Below are 26,177 nucleotides of genomic sequence, written 5' to 3'. Positions count from 1 at the left end.
CTAAACGCAGATTATAAAATCTTTGCTATGATATTGGCAGAAAGACTTAAGAGATACTTGAATAATTTTATACACTCCGATCAAAATGGATTCTTACCTAAAAGACAAATCCGAGACAATATAAGAATAATCTTGGACACTTTAGAATACTACGAAGCGCACCCTGAAAAGCAGATGGCCTTGATATTCCTAGATGCACAAAAAGCCTTCAACAATGTCAATTGGTGGTTTATAATGTTACAGATGGAGGAGATGGGCTTTGGGAAAAAAATTATTCAGGCAATTGAAGCTATATACTCAAAACAAAAGGCTAAGGTAATGATAAATGGAGAATTGTCTGAATATATTGAAATAGAGAAAGGCACTAGACAAGGATGCCCACTGTCCCCATTATTGTTTATATTGACATTGGAAGTGCTAAACAGAAATATTAGAGAAGAAAAGGAGATAAAAGGTATGAAAATTCGGAAAGAGGAATATAAATTACAAGCTTTTGCAGACGATTTGGTTTTTATCATGGAAGAACCCTTCACATCTATAAATAAACTGCTAGAAAAAATTGGAGAGTTCGGAGAAGTGGCTGGTCTAAAAATTAATAAAGAAAAGACAAAGATAATGACTAAAAATATGTTGAAAAAGCAAAGAGAAGAATTGATGGAGATTTCAAATATACAGGTTACGAATAAGGTAAAATATTTGGGGATACAATTGACAGCAAGGTGTAGTTCTCTTAAGGAAAATAATTATAATAAGGTTAAACGACAGATAGGACAAGATTTGGAAAAATGGGGAAACTTGCAACTATCTTTAATTGGGAGAATTGCAACTATTAAGATGAATATTTTGCCTAGAATGTTGTATTTGTTTCAGACAATTCCGATAAAGTTGGACAAGGATTTCTTTACAGATTTGAATAAAATTATATTGAAATACATTTGGCAAGGGAAAAAGGCAAGAATAAAAATTAAGTTGTTACAAGATGCTAAAGTGAGGGGTGGCTTTGGTGTACCTAACTTTGAATTATATTATCAAGCAGCTAGTTTAATGTGGATTAAAGAATGGGTAATACTGAAAAATATTAGACTATTGAATTTGGAAGGACATGATTTGTTGATGGGGTGCCATGCCTTTTTATGGTACAAAGGAACTAAAATACAGGGGTATTTTAGAAGACATCAGATATGTGAAGCGTTGCTTTTGAATTGGGAGAGGATTAAAAAATACCATTATTTGAAGATTCCAGTCTGGGTATCTACAATTGAAGCTTTTTTATATCCAGTGATATTCAAAAGAGAACAAATTGTTAGATATAGTGAATTACTGGATGAAAAGAGTGAACTTAAATTAAAGCAAGACTTAGAAGATCAGGGATTTAAGTTGGATTGGTTTTCATATATGCAAATATTTTCTAGATATCGAGAAGATCTCAAACAAGAAGGTTTTTATAATGCTTTGACTACCTTAGATAAGATATTGATGGGCTCTGATGACCATGTAATTAAAAAGTTGTATGGACACTTGCTAGAGGCAAAATTGGAAGAAGACCAAGTTAAAGAGTCAATGATAGCACGGGGGAAAAATTTTGGTTATAGTATTGATTTAGAGAAATGGCAAAAATTGTGGTCTCATAATTATAAAATGACAATGTCTACTGCATATAAGGAGAATTTGTATAAGATGTTTTACAGGTGGCATTTACCCCCGATGAGGATAGCCAGAATGTTCAAGAACAAATCGGAGAAGTGCTGAAAGTGCCATCAGCCCCCAGGATCCTATTACCATATGTGGTGGACATGCGTAGAAGCACGGAGATTTTGGACTAAGATACACACATGGTTGGAAAAAATGACAAAGAGACATATTGACCTTAAACCAGAGATATTTTATTAGGGATCTTACCAGAGACATTCAACAAAGAATTATAATATTTGATTGTGAATATATTAACAGAGGCTAGAATTGTATTTGCAAAAAACTGGAAAGGAGAGAAGATGATTACCGATGAAGAAATTATTAAGAAAATGTTGGACTGTGCTGAAATGAGTAGATTGACATTTGAAATAAGAGAACAGGAAGATAAACAATATTATTTGATATGGGAATTATTTTATCAATGGATAGATAATAAAGCATGGAGATGAAATATTATATATGAAATGAAATTTGGATAGAATGTTTAAGCACTTGTTTTTTTTCCGTTAGAGGTAAGAATATCTGTCATATAATGAGAGTTTGAAAATTTTGAGATTTTGATTTTCACCGATCGAAATACTGTCTGTAAGCGTTTGGAAAATTGATGTTTTTATGTTGTTTTTGTTTAAAAATAAAAAACTTTTTGGAAAAAAAAACAATTTAATGAATTTTATTTAGAGACCTTTCAAATATATCTTTAATAATTTGCTCCTCCATCTTGACTCCCTCTTTAATCAGGATCAGAAAATTTTAGCCACCCACAGCAAGGAAGACCAAGCTACAAGTTGCTATGATAATAAACTAAAATCACAGCTTTCAAATGTTATGTTTCTTTATGTTTCTCTATCAGCTTTCTTTTTTCTTTTTTTGCTCTTCCTTATTTTGGCTTGCCTTAGCAGCCTTCTTTGTTGTTGTTTAACACTAAAGAGATTCCTAATGGTGCAGATTTTTCAAAAAGGTGTAGCAGGCTGTAACTAAAAAGAGCCTCTTTTATCTTGACTTTTTATTTATTTATTTATTTATTTATTTTCAATTTATATACCGCCCTTCTCCCTGAGGACTCAGGGCGGTGCACAGCCAGAATTAAAAACATGAAATACAAATATTAAAAACAATTAAAATCTATATAAATTTGGCCCAAAAATTTAAAAAACCACAAACCAATTAAACATTTAAAAAATTTAAAAAATTTCTTCCTAAGCCAGCCCGGCTTGCTGGAAAAAGTGGGTTTTAAGGACACGGCGGAAGGCACTGAGGTCTTGGATTCTCCTTATCTCTGGGGGCAACTGATTCCAGAGGGTAGGTGCCCCCACAGAGAAGGCTCTCCCCCTGGGGGTCACCAGCCTATATTGTTTGGCTGATGGCACCCTGAGGAGGCCCTCTCTGTGGGAGCGCACGGGTCGCTGGGAGGTCGTCGGTAGCAGGCGGTCTCGAAGATAGCTCGACCCTATGCCATGGAGCACTTTAAAGGTGATAACCAACACCTTGAAGCGCACCCGGAAGACCACTGGGAGCCAGTGCAGCTCACGCAGGAGCGGTGTTACATGGGAGCGCCATGCTGCTCCCATCACTACCCGCGCTGCTGCGTTCTGGACCAGCTGGAGCCTCCAGGTGCCCCTCAAGGGGAGCCCCATGTAGAGAGCATTACAGTAGTCAAGGCGAGAGGTGACGAGGGCGTGAGTGACTGTGCACAGGGAATCCCGATCAAGAAAGGGCCGCAACTGGCGAATCAGGTGAACCTGATAAAAGGTCCCCCTGGTTACAGCCATCAGATGTTCCTCCAAGGACAGCTGCATATCCAGGAGGACTCCCAGATTGCGAGCCCTTTCTGTGGGGGCCAAGGACTCGCCCCCAATAGTCAGTGATGGAGTCAACTGACTATATCGGGATGCCGGGAGCCACAGCCACTCAGTCTTGGAAGGGTTGAGCTTGAGCCTGTTCCTCCCCATCCAGATCCGCACAGTCTCCAGGCACTGAGACATCACTTCAAGGGCATCGTTGGGGTGGCCTGGGATGGAGATGTACAGCTGGGTGTCATCAGTGTACTGATGGTATCTCATCCCGAAGCCATGGATGATCTCGCCCAGCGGCTTCACATAAATGTTGAACAGAAGGGGCGAGAGGACTGATCCCTGCGGCACTCCACAGACGAGAGGCCTCGAGGTCGACCTCTGCCCCCCTGCCAACACAAACTGCAACCGGTCGGAGAGAAAGGAGGAGAACCACCGCAATACGGTGCCTCCCACCCCCAACTCTTCCAGCCGGTGCAGCATGATACCATGGTCGATGGTATCAAAAGCCGCTGAGAGGTCTAACAGGACCAGAACAGAGGAGCAACCCCTGTCCTGAGCCCTCCAGAGATCATCAACCAACGCGACCAATGACTTTAAAAAGTTTAATAGTCTTTGAAGGTGATTAAGAAAGGAAAGGCACAACTTACTGTCCGTTTGAAAGGTAAATTTCAAGACGCGGCTTCTTCAACCACAAACATATTACAGCCCCTGTTCTGCCCCAGCTACCACAAAGAACGCAGCACACACAAACCTTAGTTTACTAATTAAGGACTACTAATGAGCTTTCTTAGTAGTTGTTCAAACACAAGTACAGTTTAAATCAATCTTTTCTGAACAAAGGCTGTTAATTTAACTTCATTAACAGCCAACAAGAGTCCAAGGAATAATAACTCAATTCTGAGACACAGTCTTTCAGATAACTGTAAGCTTACTGTGGTTGGCAGAATGCCCAGAAGCAATTTGCAGGAAAAATGACAAGAGAGAAACAAGAGCCGATCAGACGTTTCTGGAGTCAATATGCGAAGGAATATGAACGAAGTTGTTTTCTGCAAATTGCCTCAGTCATCATTCCTTAAATAGGCTATGGGAGTGGCCAATTAGCCCCAAGCCTTACTCTCGAGGAGACCTCCTCCTGAGGAGCCATTCCTGCCTTTTGGCAGCTCTGCGTGCCCGTGCATTGAGAAGAGGCTCCTCCCCTTCTTCCTCTTCACTTATGGGAGCTTCTGGAGGTTCTGAAGGCCCTGGCTGAATCCCCGCCTCTGGCACCACATCTTCTCCAGCCTCCTCATTGTCTGACTCGGATGCCAGCTGCACAGGCTGCTGGCGAATCACCACACCAGCCTTCTCACTGTCAGAATCAGCTACCAGCTGTACAGGCCACTGGCGGGCCACGACAGCCCCTGCCTCCTAGCTTTTGGCATGCAGATAGCTTCGGAGCCCAGAAGCTGCTTGCAGGCTTTCAGCTTTATCAGACAGTCTTGAGGGGAAATTCTTAGACCCCGCCCCCAATCTGGGTGAGTCATAAAACCTGAAGGAATGCCAGTCTCTTCAGTCAGTACCTGAAGAACTACAGCCCAGGAAAAACCCTTCAGGGATCCCGCCTTGAGCATGTATTCAGTCGGCCATATTCACAGAAGTACCATGCTGAAAAGAGTTGAAGTTAGATTATGATGATACTTCTTCATTCGTGTTTTTTTTAACCTTGATCTCTTTCTGTAATTGGAAGGGGCCTAATTTAAATAAACTCTTAGATCAGGTTAAGTACTTTGCATCTTGGATAAAAGGTTTTAAGATATCTGATAAACACTAATATGAAAATATCTAATCTATGTAAACCAATTTACATGTTTTATTGAGGTCTCAGTATGTTTCTGTAGTTTGCTACCACTATTCAATCATAAATTGCCAATGAAGAACCACAAAATTTAAAAGCAGAAAATATATATAAAAAAACTTAGGTAGTTAAGGGAAACAAAAGCCAAGTGTTTATGAATATTTATATAAATTCAGGGTAATGATGAGGAAGGTTCCATGGAAGCTAACTGTAAAATATAGATCAAGATAGGTAGGAGTTCCTAAAAAAATTACATATCAAAAAAAATTCAGACAATTTCTTTCTTTTTAATAAGTTTTTTATTTTATTTTACATATACATATCGATGCGTGAACAGTGTGGCACCTGGGTGTCATACATTCTAATACAAATAAAACTAGTAGAATTAATCATAGTTATTACATTCAAGCAACTTATATATTTCTAATAATAATACACATTTATATTAAGCTGTAGTTTATCATTATTTAATTATTCCATGTTTTTATATATTAATCTAATGCCACTAACCATATTATTTGATCATACATAATAATACCGCCATTCAATTTCTAAGCTTCCCTCTTGTTATTGCTTTTATTTTATTACGTAAAAATGTATACACTAATATTCTCTCTGTCTCTCATTTCTATCTCTATTCTAACTTCTAATCATGTCACCCTTTTAGTAAAAGACATTTGCTTTCTATCCAACCTCTCCCGCCCACTTTGGTGCTTTGAATCCTGTTCATTTTTAACTTACCTCCCGTATTTCACTCTTTACATCTATTAAAATACAATAATTCATTATTTCATCATTCAATGTTTCAATTACACAATTCTAATACCAATCCCAATATTAGACATACAAAATTATTCTAATCATATTCTTTACAATCATCAAATCTATATAATTGGTAGTAATACACATGTTTATATTAAAGTATATTCTTTCATTATTTAATTGCTTCGTGTTTCAATATATTATTACAGTGCCAATCACAATATTATTAAAACATTCTTAATAATACCATCACTCTCTAGTTTTCCCATTTTATTGTTACTTTTATTCCATTATATAAAGGTATGTGTATACAAATATTTCCCCCTTCTCTTATTTCTACCTAACTTCTAATCATGCCACTATTCTAAAAAAGAAGGGAAAGAAAGAGAAAAAAGAAAATCAAATCAAATCAAAATATCAGAGAGAGAGAGAGAGAGAGGGAGGGAGGGAGGGAGGGAGGGAGAGAAACCCTTTCCTTTCTAACCATTGTCTCTTGCCTGCTTCAGTACTTTAGTTGCTATTCTTTTTTTTTGACTTGCCTCCCATGTTCCTCTCTTGGATCTTCATCTCTGTCTGCATCTACTTCTTGACTATACAATCTAAGTATTTCTCCCATGTCTACCCTCTTCCACTCCTAGCTTCCAAAGTATCTGCCCAAACCCCTATCTCCCATTCAAGAGTATCTTCCTATATTTCCAATTCTCTTTTCAACTCTCTTAAAATTCATCAATCACTATTATTTTATTATTATTTCCTCCTTGTCTTCTTTTATTCGCTGGTTCTTCGGTTCTATCTTTTCCTCCCTTCCTTATGTTAGCTCCTCCCTTTTCTGAGTGTCTAGATCTTTACTAATCATCCCTTGTATAGTGTTTTCCATTTTTTCCATAGTCTCCCTGAATCCTTTCTCCATGATGTCCTTTGTGCTTTGAAAAATCAATGCCATCTCCTTCAAAGTTCCACTCATTTCTTCCTTATGAAGCATCTTATTTCGGTTTTTTTAAAACCCACTTGTCTGGTAGTCCAAGAACCATTTATTCAGATCTAAAATTGCCCTTCAAGAAGTACACTGATCACAGTTCTTTGTATCCCATAGGAAATCCATCATTTCCTATTTAAATCCATTTAAATAGTCCCAGGAGTTATCAAAAGCCTCTTTACGTCCCCTTTACAGGTTCAATCTTCTAGCATAACATTCAGGGGTCATTTTAATTAAACAACTTCCTTGTTCTCATATTTGAGTCTCCGGTAGTTGTGGGGTAGTTAGATATAACCCAGTAGATATTTTCACAATCCTTCATATAAGTATTCCCAGACCTGTATATTTTCCTTTCAATGTTGCCACAAGTCAGTCTAATTTTAATTATTTTGATCATAATTTCAATTGTAATTCAATTATAGAAGTAGGACAAGTTTTTTAAATAAAAATTTCTAGTGTTTTAAAATGCCTTCCCATTACCACGTCTTCCCAGTTTAAGAGTCCAATGTTCTGTATTTTTAGAAATTTATTGTTTCTTTTCTTTGGATTTTTTCCTTTTGGTCTGGTATTTTTCTCAGAATGCTTAATCGCCACTTTAACAAGCAATTCTGAGCAGATAGTCCTTGGGCTTAGGTTTTAAGTAAAAAGAAATCCTCTCCCCCAGTGCCAGTCGCTGTTCACCTATTTCGCTCCAGCACCAGTCTTAGCTATTCCTTAGTTGTCCCAGCTGCCTCTTCTCCTCGCCATGGCTGAGAGGGAAAAAGAACCACAGGTTAGACAGGAGAGCTGCAGTTCTCCGTAACCTCACAGGGCAACCCTCTTTGCTTCACTGCCCCTACAGGGCAGTTTTGGCTCCTTTCAGAGCACACCAGTGGGGAGAACTCAGCACTGGAGTGTGGAGACCCGCTCCATGTGTCCAATCTCGCCTTGATATCAACCAGAAGCCAATTTCAGACAATTTCAATGAGGCCAAAAAAATATCAATAAAATACAATTTTGGAAATGGTATCAGAAAAACATATGTAAATAGTGGAATTTTATAGTATATTTCTGCTAGTAAAACGGAATCACACCAACATCCACACTCTTTATGTCTTCCATTTTAAGAAAACTAGATGTCAAATCTAAGTTTTTTGGAGTTCACTATATGATATATATTGTTTTAAGAGTTTGTTTGAAGAGGAATGTAGGATCAGATTTATTAACTTAATCTCTTCTTGTCAAATAAAATGCAATCCTGTAGGATTAGAGGAGCAAATATCTTGGTGGGCGGGGGAGGGTATTTTTTTATGTAAATGGAGCTATATTCTCATATTAACCATAACTGCCTCTGAATGTAATAATTCATTTAATACTTATTGAGCTTGGGACAGTGCTGAATGATAGCTCCTAGGAATTTTGATTGTGTGGGCACATAGACACAGACACACAGACACACAAATACACACATTAATAGATTTCCAGCTTCAAATCTATTTAGTCTTTCCTTTTTCTTCCAATCTCTCACAAGCCTGTCTGAAGGTAGCCTATGCTTTCATTCACTACTATCTACCTTATTGCTGGAACTTGTTAGTCTCTTATTTTATCAATCAGTATCTCCTAACAGAGTTGCAGCATACCATCTCTCTCACCAACTCTCTCTAATTCTATTATACATGGTGCAGACCTGACACATTTGGCTACCAGTGGAAAAAGAATATTTCGTTATGGAAAGATGTACAAATTAAACTTGCTTCTTTACACAAATAAGGATATAAATTGCTATTTGTGAAACTTCTAAATCTTATCTTTTTATATTTGAGGTTTCCTCTTCATCATATTATAACAGCTTATATTTTACCATAACTGATCTCGCCTTTCTATTGTTCTTTGTTTTATTCTTTATTCTATTCATATATATGCATACATACTTAGAAACCCAAAGCTGCTTTTTCAGGAAGCAACTGGACTTTCTTTTTTTTCTTTGAAGACATTTCACTTCTCATCCAAGAAACTTCTTCAGCTCTGACTGGATTGTGGGGAATGGGAAGGATTTATACTCCTTGCAGACAGCTGGTCATTTGCATTCTTTTAGAGAGTTATTGAGGCCAATATCAAAATTAACCATTGTTCTTTTCTTCTATACTTTCAGGAAGAAAATAATCTTCCTGGAATTTTATCCATTATAATAATTTCATTTTTATTATTATGCTTTAGCTCCTTTTAATCATTATTCTTTATACTTGCTGATTTAATTTTTGCCTCTTCCCCCAACCTTGAGTTACTTGCTGTTGCCAGTTGAACCTCTTTCTAATTGTTTGATAATGTGGATCAGCATTACTGTTTCAATTAACTCCTCCAAACTATAATGGCAAATGCCTCATTCTTAACCAGCTTTGTAGCTTCTTCTCAGCTTGTGTATACTCAGCCCCTGAAAGAGTGTCCTTGTTGGTTTTCTTGGATCCTCCTCAGTTGCTACTCAGCTGCTTAAGATGTTTTAGGATCTGGGCTCCTTGAAGCTACCACTGCCTTTGACTAGTTCTGCATGGGACAAAAGAGACAGGGAAGGAAAAGAGAATAATGTCTTCTTCTTCAACCATCCTCTTCTCCTAGTTCATCCTAACTGGGACTTTTTGGAATGCACTTTATCATATTGCTTATCACTGATGTTCAACTCTCACCATACTGCCACATGCATATCCCTATGATTGCTGCTTGTACTCTTTGGTCCTTCCTGCAACTCTTCTGGCTCATGTCCATGCATGCATACTTGATGCTTTTCTTCTTTCATACAAAAGTGACTGTAGTTCTTTGTCTGGCTGGAAGTCCAGCTGGAGAAAGGCTATATCATGGGAAGGATGCTGCCGTTTTGGTGGGTTTGTGCTATATTTGTTTCTTCTGGGTTTTCCTTTGCCCTGGAGCTCTTTATATCAGTAGGATCACTTTTGCATCCATCTACATTTCTTTACTCCTCAGCAAAGTTTCAACAAGGATTCTCTCTTTATTGCAAATACCTCCATACTCTTCTAAATAATTTTAGAGCCTTCAGGTACTTAACTGTCTTTCAGTTTTAACTTCTTGTTTTCTGCTACTTTTTTTTTTTCTTAGCTTACTTTTTTCACTTTCCATTCTTCTAGTTCTTTTTATTCTCCCACAGCAGCCATTGCAACCAAGCCATGCTGTGAATCCTTGTTGCCAACATCCCACCCAGGGGTGAAATCCTACCAGTTTGGACCGGTTCGGGCAAACTGCTAGGGAGTATGGGCATCAGTTCACCAAACTGATAGTAATTACCCCTCCTTGGCCCCACCCACACCCAGCTGGTCGCCGCTCACCTCTTCCAGCCGCTCAATATTCCACAGAATTCAATGTTAAATGCAGGAGGGGGTCGGGAGGGAATGATAAAGGGAGCAGCAGCTCCATTCTGAATGGAGGGAGAAAAGTTAGCATTCTCTCTGCCACAGAATTCAGTGCAGCAGAGAGAATGCTAACTTTTCTACATCCATTCACAACGGAGCTGCTGCAGCCTGTCCCTTTTAAGGTAGTCCCCAGGAGAAAGGGGGATGGGGGGGATGGAATGAAGCTGTTTTTGTGAAAGGCAGAAAAATGGGCAAGGGGATTTTCCTGCCTGTCGTTCATTCCTCAATCTCAGCACAGACTGAGGGAAGGATGGTAGACAGGAATATTTCCCTCTCCATTTTCCTGCCATTCGCGACAAGGGGTGTCTGGGAGGGAAGGGACCGGTGAGGAGCCCCTCGATGTGAGTGATGTCGAGTTGGCCACACCCACCCAGTCACATGACTCCCCCAACAAGCCACGCCCACAGAACCAGTAGGGGAAATTTTTTAATTTCACCACTGACCCCACCACTCAGATATCTTTGGCCATTCTCTCAACTTTCTTCAATTTTAGTTCCATTTATGTTTTGGAGTGGCTACTTTGTGAAGAGTATTATGTTTGCCTTTTAACAATATTCAGATATAAAAAGGGTTGTAGAAAAACAATCTGTAATTTTAAGTTTTTAAAATGTATTTAGCCGTATTTGAGCTGTGGTGGCACAGTGGTTAGAATGCAGTACTGCAAGTTCCTTCTGCTGACTGTTGGCTGCCTGCAATTTGGCAGTTCAAATCTCACCAGGCTCAAGGTCACTTAGTCTTCCATCCTTCCGAGGTCAGTAAAATGAGGATCCAGATTATTGGGGGCAATATGCTGATTCTGGAAACCGCTTAGAGAGGGCTATAAAGCACCATAAAGCTGTATATAAGTCTAAGTGCTATTGCTATTTTAGCAATAGAGCTATTAATCTAGGTTTTGAAGCATTTTAGAGGAAAAATAGCAATAGAGATAGCACTTAGACTTACATACCGCTTAACAGCCCTCCCTAAACTGTTTACAGAGTTAGCATATTGCTCCCAACAATCTGGGTCCTCATTTTACCGACCTTGGAAGGATGGAAGGCTGAGTCGACCCTGACCTGGTGAGACTTGAACTGCCAAACTGCTGGTAGTCAGCAGCCAGCCGAATTAGCCTACAGTACTGCATTCTTTTTATATATATTGTATATATACATTTTCCTTTGGTATACATAAAATCTCAATATTCACATTGACAGTGTGTTGTCTGGGTACAATTGATTCTGAGTAATAATAAAAATGTTAATGATGCTATTCATAACAATTATCATCAAAACATATTAATAATATTTGCATATCCTTAATTATTCACCTTACATTATTTAATTAAACATTCTTTTCAATTTTAAGTTTCTAACTTCTGCTTCTATTTTCTATCCATTGATAAAATGTCTCCCATAATAAAAAAAATATTCTGTTTCCTCCTCATCCTTAATTTCCATTGTTAATCTATCCATCTTGGCACATTCTAGTATTTTCTTTATTATACCTTCCTGTGTAGGAATATTTTCATTTTTCCAATTTTGTGCATATACAATTCTCGCTGCTGTTAAAACATGTAAAAATAAGTATGTTTTTACTTTATTATAATTTTCTGGTAAGATATCTAACAGAAACAATTCTGGTTTTAGGTGTATTTGTTGTTTTGTCATTTTTCCTAACCATATTGCTATTTTTATCCATTTTTTTTTGCTTTTGAACATGTCCACCAAATATGGTAATAAGAGCCCGATAACTGATTACATTTCCAACATTTGGCGGACAGGTTTTTAAACATTTTTGCTGTTCTCGCTGGTGGCAAATTCCACCTATAAAACATTTTGTATAAATTTTCTTTATAAACTGTTGACATCGTCAATTTGTAATTTCTCTCCCAAAGCATTTGCCATTTATCTAATTCTATAGTACATCCAAAATTTTTAGCCCATATTATCATTGTTTCTTTTACTTGTTCCTCTTCCATTTTAAAACTCAGTAAGTGACTATATATATATATTTATTAATTTATCATCAATCCCTAAAAATATCTTATCCAATTCTGTAGGTTCTTTATAAAACCCATACATTTCTACGTCTTTCTTGTACCTTGAATGTATTTGCATATGTGGCCACCAAGCCAAATCAATCCCTTGATTTTGCAGTTCTTGTGTCGATTCCCCGTTGTTCATTTAGGATATCTTTATATCTCGTAATTTTTTCCAGCTTCACAACATTCGAATGTATTAGTGCTTCCATCATGGATAGGCAGACCGGTATTTTCATGTAATGTTTCTCTTTGATTCTTTCCCATACTAAGAGCAGAGCATTTCTAATATAATGTCTTTGAAAATATCTATGTATTCTATTTTTCCCATACCATATAAAGGCATGCCACCCCAATTGCAAATCATGTCCCTCTAAAGTCAATAATCTTTTGTTCCTCAGATTTATCCATTCCTTCACCCACGTAAGCACAGAGGCCTGGTAATAAAAGTCCCAATCTGGTAACCCAGATCCCCCTTTATTTTTAGCTTCTTGTAACATTTTCAGTCTTATTCTTGCTCTTTTCCCTTGCCAAATATATTTTAAAAATCATTTTATTTCAGTCCTCAAAAAACTTTTTTTCAAGTTTTATCAGAATTGTTTGGAACAAGAATAATAACTTCGGCAGAATATTCATTTTTATTGTAGCTATTCTTCCTACTATCGATAATTTTAGGTTTTTTCATTTCTCCAGATCTAATTTTATTTTTTGTGTTAGTTTGATATAATTTTCTTCTTTAATAGTTGTGCACTTGCTGATAACCAAATTCCTAAATATTTTACTTTCTTAGCTATCCGAATACATATCTTCCTATCAGTTCATTTTTCTGTTTATCTGTACAATTTTTAACCAAAATTTTAGTCTTTTTCTTTATTTTCAATCCTGCCACTTTACCATATCCCTTTATTTTTTTTATTAGTTTGGGTCCCGTTTCTAGTAATTCTTCTATGATAAATATCAGGTCATCATCAAACGCCTGTAGTTTATATTTTTCTTTTTTATTTCCATACCTTTTATTTCTGAATCTTGTCTAACATTTCTAGTTAACACTTCCAATGTTAATATAAATAGTAAGGGGGACAGTGGACAACCTTGTCTTGTGCCTTTATTTATTTTAAAATTCTCTGCCAAGTCCCCATTTACTATCACTTTTGCTGTTTGTTTGGAGTATATTGCCTTGATCATATTTATAAAATTTTTGCCAAACTCCATACACTTTAATTGTGATATCATGAATTGCTAATTTACAGTATCAAAGATTTTTTGCGCATCTAAAAAGATGAATGCCAATTGTCTTTCAGAATGTACTTCATAGTATTCCAATGTATTCAAGATAATTCTGAGTGTATAAATTCATTCAAGAATTTTTTAAGTATCTCTGCTATTATTGAAGCATATATTTTATAGTCTACATTTAGTAATGATATTGGTCTGTAATTTTTTATTGCCAGTAAATCTTCTTCTTTTGGTATTAGAGTCTTCTTTTGGTATTAGAGTAATATTTGCTTCCAACCAGGTTTTTGGCATTTTAGCCTTCAGCAAAACTTCATTGTAAACCTCCAACATTGACAAGCATAGAGTATCTTGTAGGTGTTTATAAAGTTCTGCTGGGAGCCCATCTTGTCCCGGTGTTTTATTATTTTTTTGTCTTTTAATTGCTTCTTTTAGTTCCATCATCATTATCCTTTCATTTAACATAGCTTTCATTGTTTCTGATACTTTAGGTAATGCAGCTTTTTCCAAATATTGTTTTATTTTCTCTTCCGACACTTTTTCTTGGTCATATAATTTTTCATAAAATTCCTGAATTATACTCTTTTTGGTTTCATTTTGATAGAGAAGGTTCCCCTTTTCATCTAAGAGTGTATATATCATTTTCTTCTCTTTCTCTTTTTTCAGTTTGTGTGCTAACCATCTTCCTGATTTATTAGCATTTTCAAAAAAAATTGTTTTGCTCTTTAATTTTTTGTGCCATTTCTTCTTTTTCCATTAAATTTAATTTATGTTTTGTTAATTCCATTTTCTCTTTGAAATTCCTCTTTTGCAGATCTTTCTGTAATTCTGTCTCCAGTTTTTTAAGTTCCTCTTGTAACATTTTTTGATATTGTTTCTTTTTCTTGTTTCTCTTTGCTATAAATGTTATAGCTAATCCCCGTATACAGTGGTGGGATTCAAATAATTTAACAACCAGTTCTCTGCCCTAATAACCGGCTGGGTGGGCATGGCCATGATGGGTATGGCCAGGGGGTGTGACAGGCAGCACGCGGCCTCCTGCACCCCCCTGGGAGCAAAAACGGGCCACGGGGCTGTGCCCGCCCCATTTTGAGCCTAGTAGGCCTCCCTGCAGCCTCCTGGGAGCAAAAACAGGCTGCGGAGAGACTCTTGGAAGGGGCTTGGCGGGAAAGGGCAGAGACAGACAGCAATTTAACAGCCAGTTTGCCTGAACCGGCCCGAACAGGCTGAATCCCACCACTGACCGCATAAGGCTTTAGCTGTATCCCAAACATTTTGTAAAGATGTCTCTTCTTTTCTATTTTCTTTAAAGAAAAAAATCCATTTCTTTTTCCATTGTTTGTATGAATTCCTTATCCTTTATTTTTTTTAAAAAAAAAATTATTTTAAACATAGTTAAAAAGACATACATAGACATACAACATATACAAGAGTCTTAATTTCTTTTTCAGCTACATAACAGTGATCCATTTCTTACTATATATAAATATTTACAGATATTATAATGTTAACTTATTCAGCCTTTTTCTCCTATTATATTTCATTTCTACTAACATGTTAATTGATCTATCACATTTTTCTCTTTCCCTTCTTCATTCCTTTAATTTATTTCCTTATTTTTCAGCCATTCATACCAATTATTCCACACTTTATAGTATTTGGTTTCCTCTTTCCCCTGAATTTCTTTAGTTAGTTTATCCAGTTCTGCGCATTCCAGAATCTTTTTAATTATATCCTTATCTGGTGGTATTTCTTCTTTCTTCCAGTATTGCGCATATATAATACGTGCTGCTATCAATATATGTAGTATGAGATACTGTGTTTCTTTAGTATAATTTTCTATTGATATCCCTAATAGAAACTGTTCAGGTTTTCCCTCTATTGAATTCTGGATTATTTTTTCGATCCAATTTTTAATTTTCTTCCAAAATTTTTTCGCCACCGGGCATGTCCACCATTGGTGATAAAATGTTCCATAACTAATCTTACACTTCCAGCATTTTGGAGAATTGCTGGGGAACATTTTTGCTATTTTCGCTGGTGGAAGATGCCATCTGTGAAACATTTTCATCTAGTTTTCCTTGTATGTGGTTGAGATTGTTAATTTCATATTTGTTTTCCACATCTTCTCCCACTTCTCCAACTCTATTGAATAATTAAAATTTTGGGCCCATTTGATCATCGTTTCTTTCACAGTTTCCTCTTCCAGTTTATACCGCAATAGAAATTTATATATTTTACTAATTAATTTTTGTTCATTCTTTAACAGAATTTTATCAAGGTCGGTTAGTTCTACTCTAATTTGATCCGTTTTCTTCTCCTCAATATATTTTGATCTTATTTGTAGGTATGACCACCATTATATTTCTCTACCTAAGTCCTGTTCCAATTCCTGTTTTGCTTTTAGAGTTCCCCCTTCATTAACAATATCCCTATATCTAATAATTTTGGACCAGTCTACTAAATTTGGGTGTGTTAATATTTCTTCTGGAGAGATCCAGGACGGTACTCCTATATAGTGATGTTTCTTAATTTTGTTCCAAATTGTTAAGAGTGAGTTCCTAATTACATGTCTTTTGAAGTATCCATGTGTGTTCTGTTTTTCCCCCCTTAGAAATGCGTGCCACCCTCCATGAAGATCGTGTCCCTCTAATATTAAGAGTCTTTTATTTTCTAATTCTATCCACTCCTTTATCCAGACTAAGCCAGCTGCTTGGTAATAGGTCTCCCAGTCCGGGAAAGCTATTCCTCCTCTGTCTCTTGTGTCTTGTAATACTTTTAATCTAATTCTGGCTTTCTTCCCTTGCCAAATAAATTTTGTAGACATTTTGTTTAATAAATAAATAAAAAAATTCCATTCTAATCGGTATAACCTGGAAGAGGAATAAAATTTTGGGCAAGATACTCATTTTTATTGCCGCCACTCTTCCTGTCCATGAAATTTGCAGTTTTGTCCAATTTTCCAAATCCTTCTCAATTTGCCAAACCAATTTATCATAATTTTCTTTTTTGATTGATGAGCTTCTTGCGATCAGCCAGATTCCCAAATATTTTATTTTTTTGGTAGTTTGTATATCCATAGTCTTTTCTAATTCTGTCTCCTGTTGTTTTGTAAAGTTTTTAGTTAATAATTTTGATTTATTTTGAATTATTTTTAAGCCCGCCACTGCACCGAATTCCTCTACTTTTCTGATCAATTTAGGGCCTGATTTTAGCGGGTCTTCAATTATAAAAACCATATCGTCTGCATAGGCTTGAATTTTATACTCCTCATTCTTAATTCTCAAACCTTTAATCTCTTGATCTTCCCTGATTCTATTTAAGAGTGGTTCCAGTGATAGGATAAAAAGAAATGGGGAGAGTGGGCAACCTTGTCTTACTCCCTTTGTTATCTCAAATCCCTCCGTCGTGTCTTGGTTAAACATTACTTTTGCTGTTTGTTTTGAATATATTTTTTTCAACCATTTTTCCAAATTTTTGTCCAAATTCCATTTTCCTTATCAGTTTTGTCATAAATTTCCAGTTCAGATTGTCGAAAGCTTTTTGTGCATCAAGGAAAACCAGTGAAATTTGCTTCTCCGAGTGTATTTCGTAATACTCTAATATGTCAACTATCATACGTGTATTATTTTTAATTTGGCGTCGTGGTAAAAATCCGCTTTGGTCCAGATAAATATGCTTATTCAGAATGGTTTTAATCTTTCCACAATTATTGACATGAATGTTTTATAATCAGAATTCAATAGAGAGATAGGCCTGTAGTTTTGTATTAGTTGTTGGTCCGAATCTTCCTTGTGTATAAGTGTAATTAATGCCTCTGACCATGATTTCGGAATGTTTGTCTCCTGCAATACATCATTAAATATTTCTAACATTAGCCCTCCTATCTGATTTGCTGTATTCTTATATAGTTCAATCGGGGCCTGGGGTCTTATTATTTTTTTGTCTTTTTATAGCCATCCCAAATTCAGTTTCAGAAATTGGTCTGTTCAATATTTCTTTTTGTTCGTCTGTCAATTTACAAACATTTATTTCCTCCAAGTATTTTTTAATTTCCGATTCTTTCTTTTTTTTCTTGTGTATATAATTTAGAGAAGAAATTATAGATTATTTGTTTTTTATGTTCTTTTCTGTATCAAATTGCCCCTTCTTCATTTTTCAGGCATTGTATCGTTCTTTTGTCCTTTTCTTTTTTCAATTTGTAGGCTAACCACCTACTTATTTTATTTGAATGCTCAAAATAGTTTTGCTTTGCTGTCTTTATTTTCCAGGCTACTTCTTCCTGTGTAATCAAATTTAATTTATGTTTAATTACATACATATTGATTTAGAGTCCACCTTTTATATCTTTTTTGTCCCTTCCAATGAATTATTATAGGGTTATGGTCTGCCCATTCGTTTAATCCAATATCTATTTTTTCAATTTCCAATTGCAATTGTGTTGACATCCAGGCCATATCGATCCTGGACCAAGACTGATGTGGATGTGAATAATAAGTGTATTGCCTCTCTTCTTTATTGATTTCTCTCCAGGTTTTTTTTAAACCTAATTCTTGTGTCATTTAAAAAAAAAAAACTTTATTAAATATTTACAGTAAAATTAACACATAATAATGATTGGAAAACAATATAAGAAATGAAATGTAGGAACACATAAACACAAGACTAAAACGAAACAACAAACATGACTAACCGAGAGTTAAGCTCAGTCTCCAATTAATATTAATTAATATCATCCTAACCAAACATTTCAATACAATCAAGTTCTTTTATTTATCTACAAAACAATTGGCCTGTTTTTTTCAAAATTATAAAGAATTATATAGCCTATTAAGTATCTATTTAATCTAATAAGACGATCTTATCACCTATCTCCTAGGTTTAACCTTTTTTTAAGCCAGACAAAGCTTCTGTCCCAACTTCTATTATATATTGAGTCTTTCTTATCTTTTTAAGATATATGTTAACTTGTCCATCTCAGCACATCGAAGAATCTTATTTATTATCAGATGGTCAGGGGGCGTATCTGCATCTTTCCACAGTTGAGCAAATGCCATTCTCGCCGCTGTTGAGACATGGACAAATATATACCAATCCTTGTTGTCAATATGGTCCGGTCTTATTCCGAGTAAGTAGAGGTCTGGGTGAAGGGGAAAGCTCACACCTGTTATTTCCAGCAGCCACTGCTGTATTTTTCCCCAATAGCGTCTAGTTGATGGACAAATCCATCCATCACATATGGATGTGAATAATAAGTGTATTGCCACACTTCTTTATTGATTTCTCTCCAGGTATCTTTTAAACCTAATTCTTGTGTCATATTGAAAAACTCTTTTGGTAGTATTTCTTTCTTTTTTTTTCTTCTCACTATGATAGTCTTTTTTATTATCCACTATGGCATTATAGTCTCCTGTTATGCAAATGTTTTCTATCTCCTGTTCTACTATTTTATTATGTAGTCTTTTGTAATATTCTTGATGATTTGAATTTGGGGCATATATCACAACTAATAAAAATTGTTTGGATTCGGTATCTAATTTGACCATCAAAATTCGCGAGATGTCACTGCCGGAAGTCCTGAATTCCTTATCCTTTAATATAGTTTGGTTCAATATCTATCTCAGTTTCTTCCTTTGTCCTTTCCATCTAATTTTTATTAGGTGGTGATCTGTCCATATGTTTCTATTTCAACTTCTTGAACATCTGCTCTTATTTCTGGCAACATCCAAATCATATCTATTCTCAACCATGATTGGTGTCTGTTTGGTTTTTCTTTGGCTATTGCATTCTAATCAATGCTCCACTATGGCTCATAAAACATATTCTATTGATAAAGTGATGCATTGACCTAGACTGGCTTAATTTCACCATATGTAAAACAATAATATATTTTTATGAATATTTAAACTGTTTTATATAAATGTAACAGATATGCCATACTCTTTATGATCCAAAATTTCTCTCTCCTCCATAAATATTGTTATATATTTCTAAGATGCACCTTTTCCATTAAGCTATTTATAAAGAAACTGCCCTATTTCTGCTATTAGTTCTGCTATTGTTTCTTTGTGGCAGATTGTACTGAACCTCCAGATTAAATCTTACATTTTAAAAACTGATATCAAGAAACATGATATGCAAAGGTATGCAAACCACATATGTAGTTAGGGTCTTTGGTGCTCTCTGAGCTTGGTTGTTTTCTAGAGATGTTTCATTACCCAAACTAGGTAACATCATCAGTGCTAGTAAGTAGTGGGGTTTGCTCTCAATTTATGTTCTAGTGGCTTGCTCTGACAGTGTTGGTGGGAGTGGTCTTAGAGGTTCTTTGGTTGGTCCATAAGATCACCTCCATCAACAGTGACAGGGCAAGCCACTAGAATATAAACTGAGAACAAATCCCACTCCTTACTAATACCGTTGTTACCTACTTTGGACAATGAAATGTCTGCAGGAAAACAAGCTGAGAGAGCACCAAGGACCCCTCATTTTGACCTTGAGCCACAGATATCCTCCTTTACTGGTATATATTTAGTTAATCAAAGTAACAAGAGGATTAAGAGGAAAATACGGGCCTGGTAGCTCAGCAGACTAAAAGCATTGTGATTAACACCAGCTGTCTGCAATTACTGTAAGTTCGAATCTCACCTAGCTCAAGGTTGACTCAGCCTTCCATCCTTTCTAAGGTAGGTTAAATGAGGACTCAGTTTGTGGGGGCAATAAGCTGACTTTGTATAAATATACAAAAGTATGAAGGCTATTGCTTAACACATTGTAAGCCACCCTGAGTCTCCGGAGAAGGGCGGCATATAAATCAAATTAAAAAAAAAACAACCCTGAGGAAATGGGTACTGAACTCTTTCTTGGATAATATATCATTCAAATTAATATTACTTCTCTAGAATAATCTCTTTAAATTGTATTAATAGTAAACCAAATAGTATAGGTGGTTCATTTTAAATAAGTATAGAGTGATGCATTAGAGTAACCACTCTACCTTCACATTTACATGAATGATGTCTGAAGTATTTTCAGATACTAAAATAACGAGGAAAAATATATTGGAACCATAGGGTAACTCAGTGAAATGTGCAACCCCTGTGAAAAAGTTCTCTGCCAATACCCAAAGGTGCTGTTTCAAGAGACAACTGGACTTTCTGGTATTTCTTTGAAGATGTTTCACTTCTCATCCAAGAAACTTCTTCAGCTCTGTCTTCAAAGAAAAACCAGAAAATCCAGTTGCCTCTTGAAAAAGCACCTTTGGGACAACCATGACCTGGATGACTGAGAATCTCCATAGAGATTCTATGCCAATAGTATAATTCCCTCACACAATTTTAGTATACCTCTATATCTGGAATATAGTGTATAGTTCAGATCACCATATCTAAACACACACACACACACACACACACACACACACACGACTTGGGGGAAAATGATCAGGAATTTCAAAATGCTTTCACTCTGCCTTTCACTGCAAGGAAACCTATTTGGTTAGTCCGGGTGTCTGCAAACTGCACCTCCGGAGCCGCATGCAGCTCTTTCGGCTCTCTGCTGTGGCTCCCTTTCAGGTGATCCCACCACTGACAGCCCCTGCCCCTCGCCCTCCCCTCCCAGTCACTCCTTGCCTGGCCTGAGAAGGTAAGGGCGATGGCAGGGAATGGAGACTCGCTCCATATCCCAGAGTGGGAGCAAAGTGCCCCTGTACTTGCCTAATCTCTTGCTGGATCTCACAGGTGCTTCTTCTGGCCCTAGTTGGGGAGAGCAGTTTGTGTGTCTCCCTGAGTGACTGAGGTATGTGCAGCACCAACAAGAGCCAGAAGAAGTGTCTGCAAAACCCAGCAAGAGATGAGGTGCAGAGAATCAGAATCAGAGAGAAAGAAGGGAGAGAGGGAGGAGAAAGAAAGGGGAGAGCGAGCAAGTGCAGGATCAAATTCTGGGGTGCAAAGTCTTTGAGGGTTGAACGCCAGAGGCACAGATTTCCTCCGCCTTCTACATTCCCACCCCATGCTGAAGTGAATGAAACAGGCCAGGGTTTTCCTCCCCGCTAAGTGGCCCCGCCGAGCCTGCTTGCAAGCCCCACCAAGCACGGCTCCAAAGATTCAGCTTGTGCATCCCTCCCTCATCTACCCAGATTGCTGAGACAGACACAGTGTCTGCCTTCCCTCTGGGCCCGCTTGTCGCCGCGGCCTGGCCCCCCTCCACCTGGGAGGCATTGTACCGCTGCCTTGCCATCTGGCAGGGAATGAAATGCTTCCTGGGGCTGAGCAAGGAGACCCCTCTGGGGCTCCCCACATGGTGCAGCGGGAGCAGAGAAGGTGCACGTTCTACCTGCTCCTGCTGCCTCCCAGCCAGAGCGCCATGTTTCTTTGCTTGCTGGCCGTGTCCGAGGAGGGAGCTGCCCTCGGACTGCCTGGGTCCCTGCCGTGGAGGGAGAGGGAAGGGGAGGTGTGTCTCCCTGACAGGATCCAGGTTGAGTTGCCTTATTTTGCAACTTATTTTGGATCTCCAATGCTTGACTTTGCCTGCCAGCCTCCACTCCCCCTCTACAGCCCAAGTGGTTGGATTCACACAACACGTGAAGCTGGGCAGGAGAGCATGGATGGATGGATGGATGGATGGATGGATGGATGGATGGATGGATAGAAGAGAGACAAAGAGAGAGCCAAAGAGAAAGAGAGAGAAAGAGAGACAGATGGAGAGAGAGACAGAGAGAGAGGAAGAGAGACACACATAGAGAAAGACAGTGAAAGAGAAAGGGATAAAGAGAGACAGAGACAGAGAAAAAGAGAGAAAAGAGAGACAAAGAGAGAGAAGGAAAGAGAAAGAGAGAGTCACAAAGAGAGCAGAGAGAGAAAGAAAAAGAGAGAGAGAGAGAAAGAAAGAAAGAAAGAAAGAAAGAAAGAAAGAAAGAAAGAGAGAGAGAGAGAGAGAGAGACAGTGAGAGAGAGAGAGCAGAGAGAAAGAGAAGGAGAAAAGAGAAAGACAGAGAAAGACAGAGAAAGACTGAGACAGAGACAGAGAGATACCCATTTCCCACAGAAAATAAAACACTGGGAGCCACAAAACCTGGATAGGCGTGGCTGGGAGGTGTCATGTGACTGGGTGGGAGTGAATGACATTGAATTGGCCATACCCACCCAAGGTTTGTGGCTCCTGGTGTTTTCTTTTCTGTGGGAAATGGGTCCAAATGGCTCTTTGATTGTTAATTGTTGCAGACTAACCGTTAGTCTGTTCCAGACAGCTAAAGGGACCTATTTGATTAGTCTGTTCCAGACAGCTAAAGGGACCTATTTGATTAGTCTGTTCCAGACAACTAATGGAACTAATGGGATTCCATAGGAAGCTTGGGGTTGTTCTTGACAGTCTGCTGTATAGTGCAACTGAGGCTTTGATTGCCACCTAAAAAAGTGAGCAGCAAGTTCTTTGGGTCAGATTGTAACCATGCAGCCTTTTCCCTTTCACAAATCTAGTCATTCTTCTTCCACCTTGACTTTTCTTGATGCCCAATAGACGTCCCTGGGCAGATTTGTACACAAAGATTATTGATCCCAGCCAAAAATCAGTACTTTACATTGACCTGGAAAGAAATAAAAATAATTTTATATTAAAATGATGTTTTTTATTTAAAAATGATTTTATAATATGAAAAACTGGAAAGCAATATAGCGCCAGCATTTTGCATGATAGTATCTTTTAATTACCTTTCAAGCCCAAGAAAAATCATCTAAAAGATGGGTAATTAAGAGAACAGTGACAATAGACAGGTGTCCCTACTCTGGGAAGAACTGGATGTACAATTTCAGATGTATAACTTGAAGTAATTTGACTCCAGAACATTCTCATGTTTTTCAACATTCTGGGTGAGTCCAGAGGGGGGGAGACGGGGGTACATCTTGAGAATATTATCTGGGAGGAGTTTGATCCTGTGGCTCCCGAGGATGTGGACAGGGTTCTGGGTAAGATTAGTGCTGCCACATGTTTATTGGACCCGTGTCCCTCCTGGTTGGTACTGGCCTCCCGGGAGGTTACATGAGGCTGGCTCCAGGGGATCATAAATGCTTCTCTGAGTGAGGGTGCCATTCCTGCCGCCTTGAAAGAGGCAGTGGTGAGGCCCCTCCTCAAGAAGCCATCCCTGGATCCGACTGAATTAGCCAACTACCGTCCGGTCTCCAACCTTCGTTTTGTGGCGAAGGTTGTTGAGAGCGTGGTGGCACGACAACTTCCCCGGCACCTGGATGAAGCTATCTATCTAGACCCGTACCAGTCGGGCTTCAGGCAGGGGTACAGCACAGAAACGGCATTGGTCGCGTTGGTGGATGATCTCTGGAGGGCTCGGGACAGGGGTTGCTCCTCTGTCCTAGTCCTATTAGATCTCTCAGCGGCTTTTGATACCATCGACCATGGTATCATGCTGCAGCGGTTGAGGGGGTTAGGAATAGGGGGCACCATGCTGTGGTGGTTCTCCTCCTTCCTCTCCGACCGCTCGCAGTTTGTGTTGGCAGGGGGGCAGAGGTCGACCTCGCGGCGCCTCGCTTGGAAAGTGCCGCAAGGGTCGGTCCTCTCGCCCCTTCTGTTCAACATTTATGTGAAGCCGCTGGGTGAGATCATCCGTGGTTTTGGGGTGAGAGTCCATCAGTACGCTGATGATACTCAGCTGTACATCTCCACCCCAGACCATCCCAATGATGCCCTTGATGTGATGTCTCGCTGCCTGGAGGTCGTGCGGGTCTGGATGGGGAGAAATAGGCTCAGACTCAACCCTGCCAAGACCGAGTGGCTGTGGCTCCCGGCACCCCGATATAGTCAGCTGGTGCCATCGCTGACTATTGGGGGTGAATCTTTGCCCCCCACAGAGAGGCCTCATAATCTGGGTGTCCTCCTGGATGCACGGCTGTCTTTAGAAGAGCATATGACGGCCGTGGCCAGGGGGGCTTTTTATCAGGTTCGCCTGATTCACCAGTTGTGGCCCTTTCTGGACCGGGACTCCTTGAGCACAGTCACTCACGCCCTGGTCATCTCCTGGCTAGACTACTGTAATGCTCTCTACATGGGGCTCCTCTTAAAGAGCACTCGGAGGCTCCAACTGGTCCAGAATGCGGCCGTGCAGGTGGTTATGGGCGCGACTTGTTGTGCCCATGTGACACTTCTCCACGCGAGCTGCACTGTCTCCCAGTGGTCTTCCGGGTGCGATTCAAGGTGTTGGTCACCACCTTTAAAGCGCTCCATGGCTTAGGACCCGGGTACCTTCGAGACCAACTTCTGCCACCAGTAGCCTCCCACCGGCCAGTCCGCTCCCACAGAGAGGGGCTCCTCAGGGTACCATTGGCCAAGGTATGTCGGCTGGTGACACCCAGGGGGAGGGCCTTCTCTGTGGGAGCTCCTGCCCTGTGGAATGAACTGCCCCCGGAATTGCGCAAGATCTCCGACCTCTGTGTATTTCGCTGTGCCCTCAAGACCCTGCTGTTCTGCCAGGCCGGGCTATCAATGTAAATGATTTTAAATTGGGTGTTTTAAATTTTTGGGTTTTAGTTTGGGCCGAAATTATTTAACAATTTTAATTATTTTTTAATTGATGTCTGTATATTTTTGTGTTTTTAATAGGCTGTACACCGCCCTGAGTCCTTCGGGAGAAGGGCGGTATAGAAATAAAATTATTATTATTATTATTATTATTATTATTATTATTATTATTATTATTATTATTATTATTATTATTATTATTACTAAAATGGTTTATACATTTGTACATTGCTTGAGGTTTATCATGCACAAGTGATTATCCCTCGTATCTGAAACATTTTGTTTGTTTGAGGCCATGTGAAATACAGAGTTTTCAAACCATCCAAGGACATTGTCTCTACCATTTGTTGCTTGCATTATTATGTGGAGTTTTCCTTCTTTTGCTTTTGGATTCTATGAATGTATTTTCATCATTAATGAGATACAGTCAGTAAAAGGACCTAGAAGATCCATACTATATAGAGAATTTCAATACTCTTTCAAATAAACATTATTTATCTGCCATTTTACTAATGTTTAAAGATATCTCTCCTTCTGTCTCTCTTAGGATACTATTGACATTGGAATTCCAATAACTAATCCCACAGCTGATGTTCTGGAATTAGATGTAGAATTAATAGATACTGTTATACTTAGTGGTAAAAACAAGCTTGTTCTTGAACCAAAAGAAACATTATGTTATGAAGTAAAGTATTCTCCAGCTACCACTGGCCATATGGACGGAAGGTATGTTATGCTATTGTAGATGATCTATCTTATACATTTCTTGTCATTAAATGTTTTCAATTTACCTTTATTTTGTGCTTTATTGTGAACTTTCATATTAATAAAAGTGGCTTATTGCTCAGTGCATTTGTCTTATGAATGAATGACTTTTAGATTGCTTCAGTACAGGTAGTCCTCGACTTATGACCTCAATTGAGCCCAGAATTTATGTTGCTAAGTGAGA

General features: G+C 38.3%; 1 protein-coding gene across 1 annotated transcript in view; it reads left to right on the top strand.

Annotated features, from left to right (window-relative positions):
* The window catches only part of CFAP47 (cilia and flagella associated protein 47), a 525,834-nt gene that overhangs the window by 295,541 nt on the left and 204,116 nt on the right, over window positions 1-26,177 (top strand). The window contains 1 exon segment of the mRNA XM_070944210.1: window positions 25,776-25,954. Coding sequence (XP_070800311.1) covers window positions 25,776-25,954 — 179 coding nt within the window.

Source organism: Pituophis catenifer, unplaced genomic scaffold (genome assembly GCF_029215685.1).
Source record: "Pituophis catenifer annectens isolate HBS135680 unplaced genomic scaffold, rPitCat1.0.hap2 SCAF_4, whole genome shotgun sequence".
Classification (NCBI taxonomy): domain Eukaryota; kingdom Metazoa; phylum Chordata; class Lepidosauria; order Squamata; family Colubridae; genus Pituophis; species Pituophis catenifer.
This window is presented reverse-complemented; position numbering and strand designations above follow the sequence as displayed.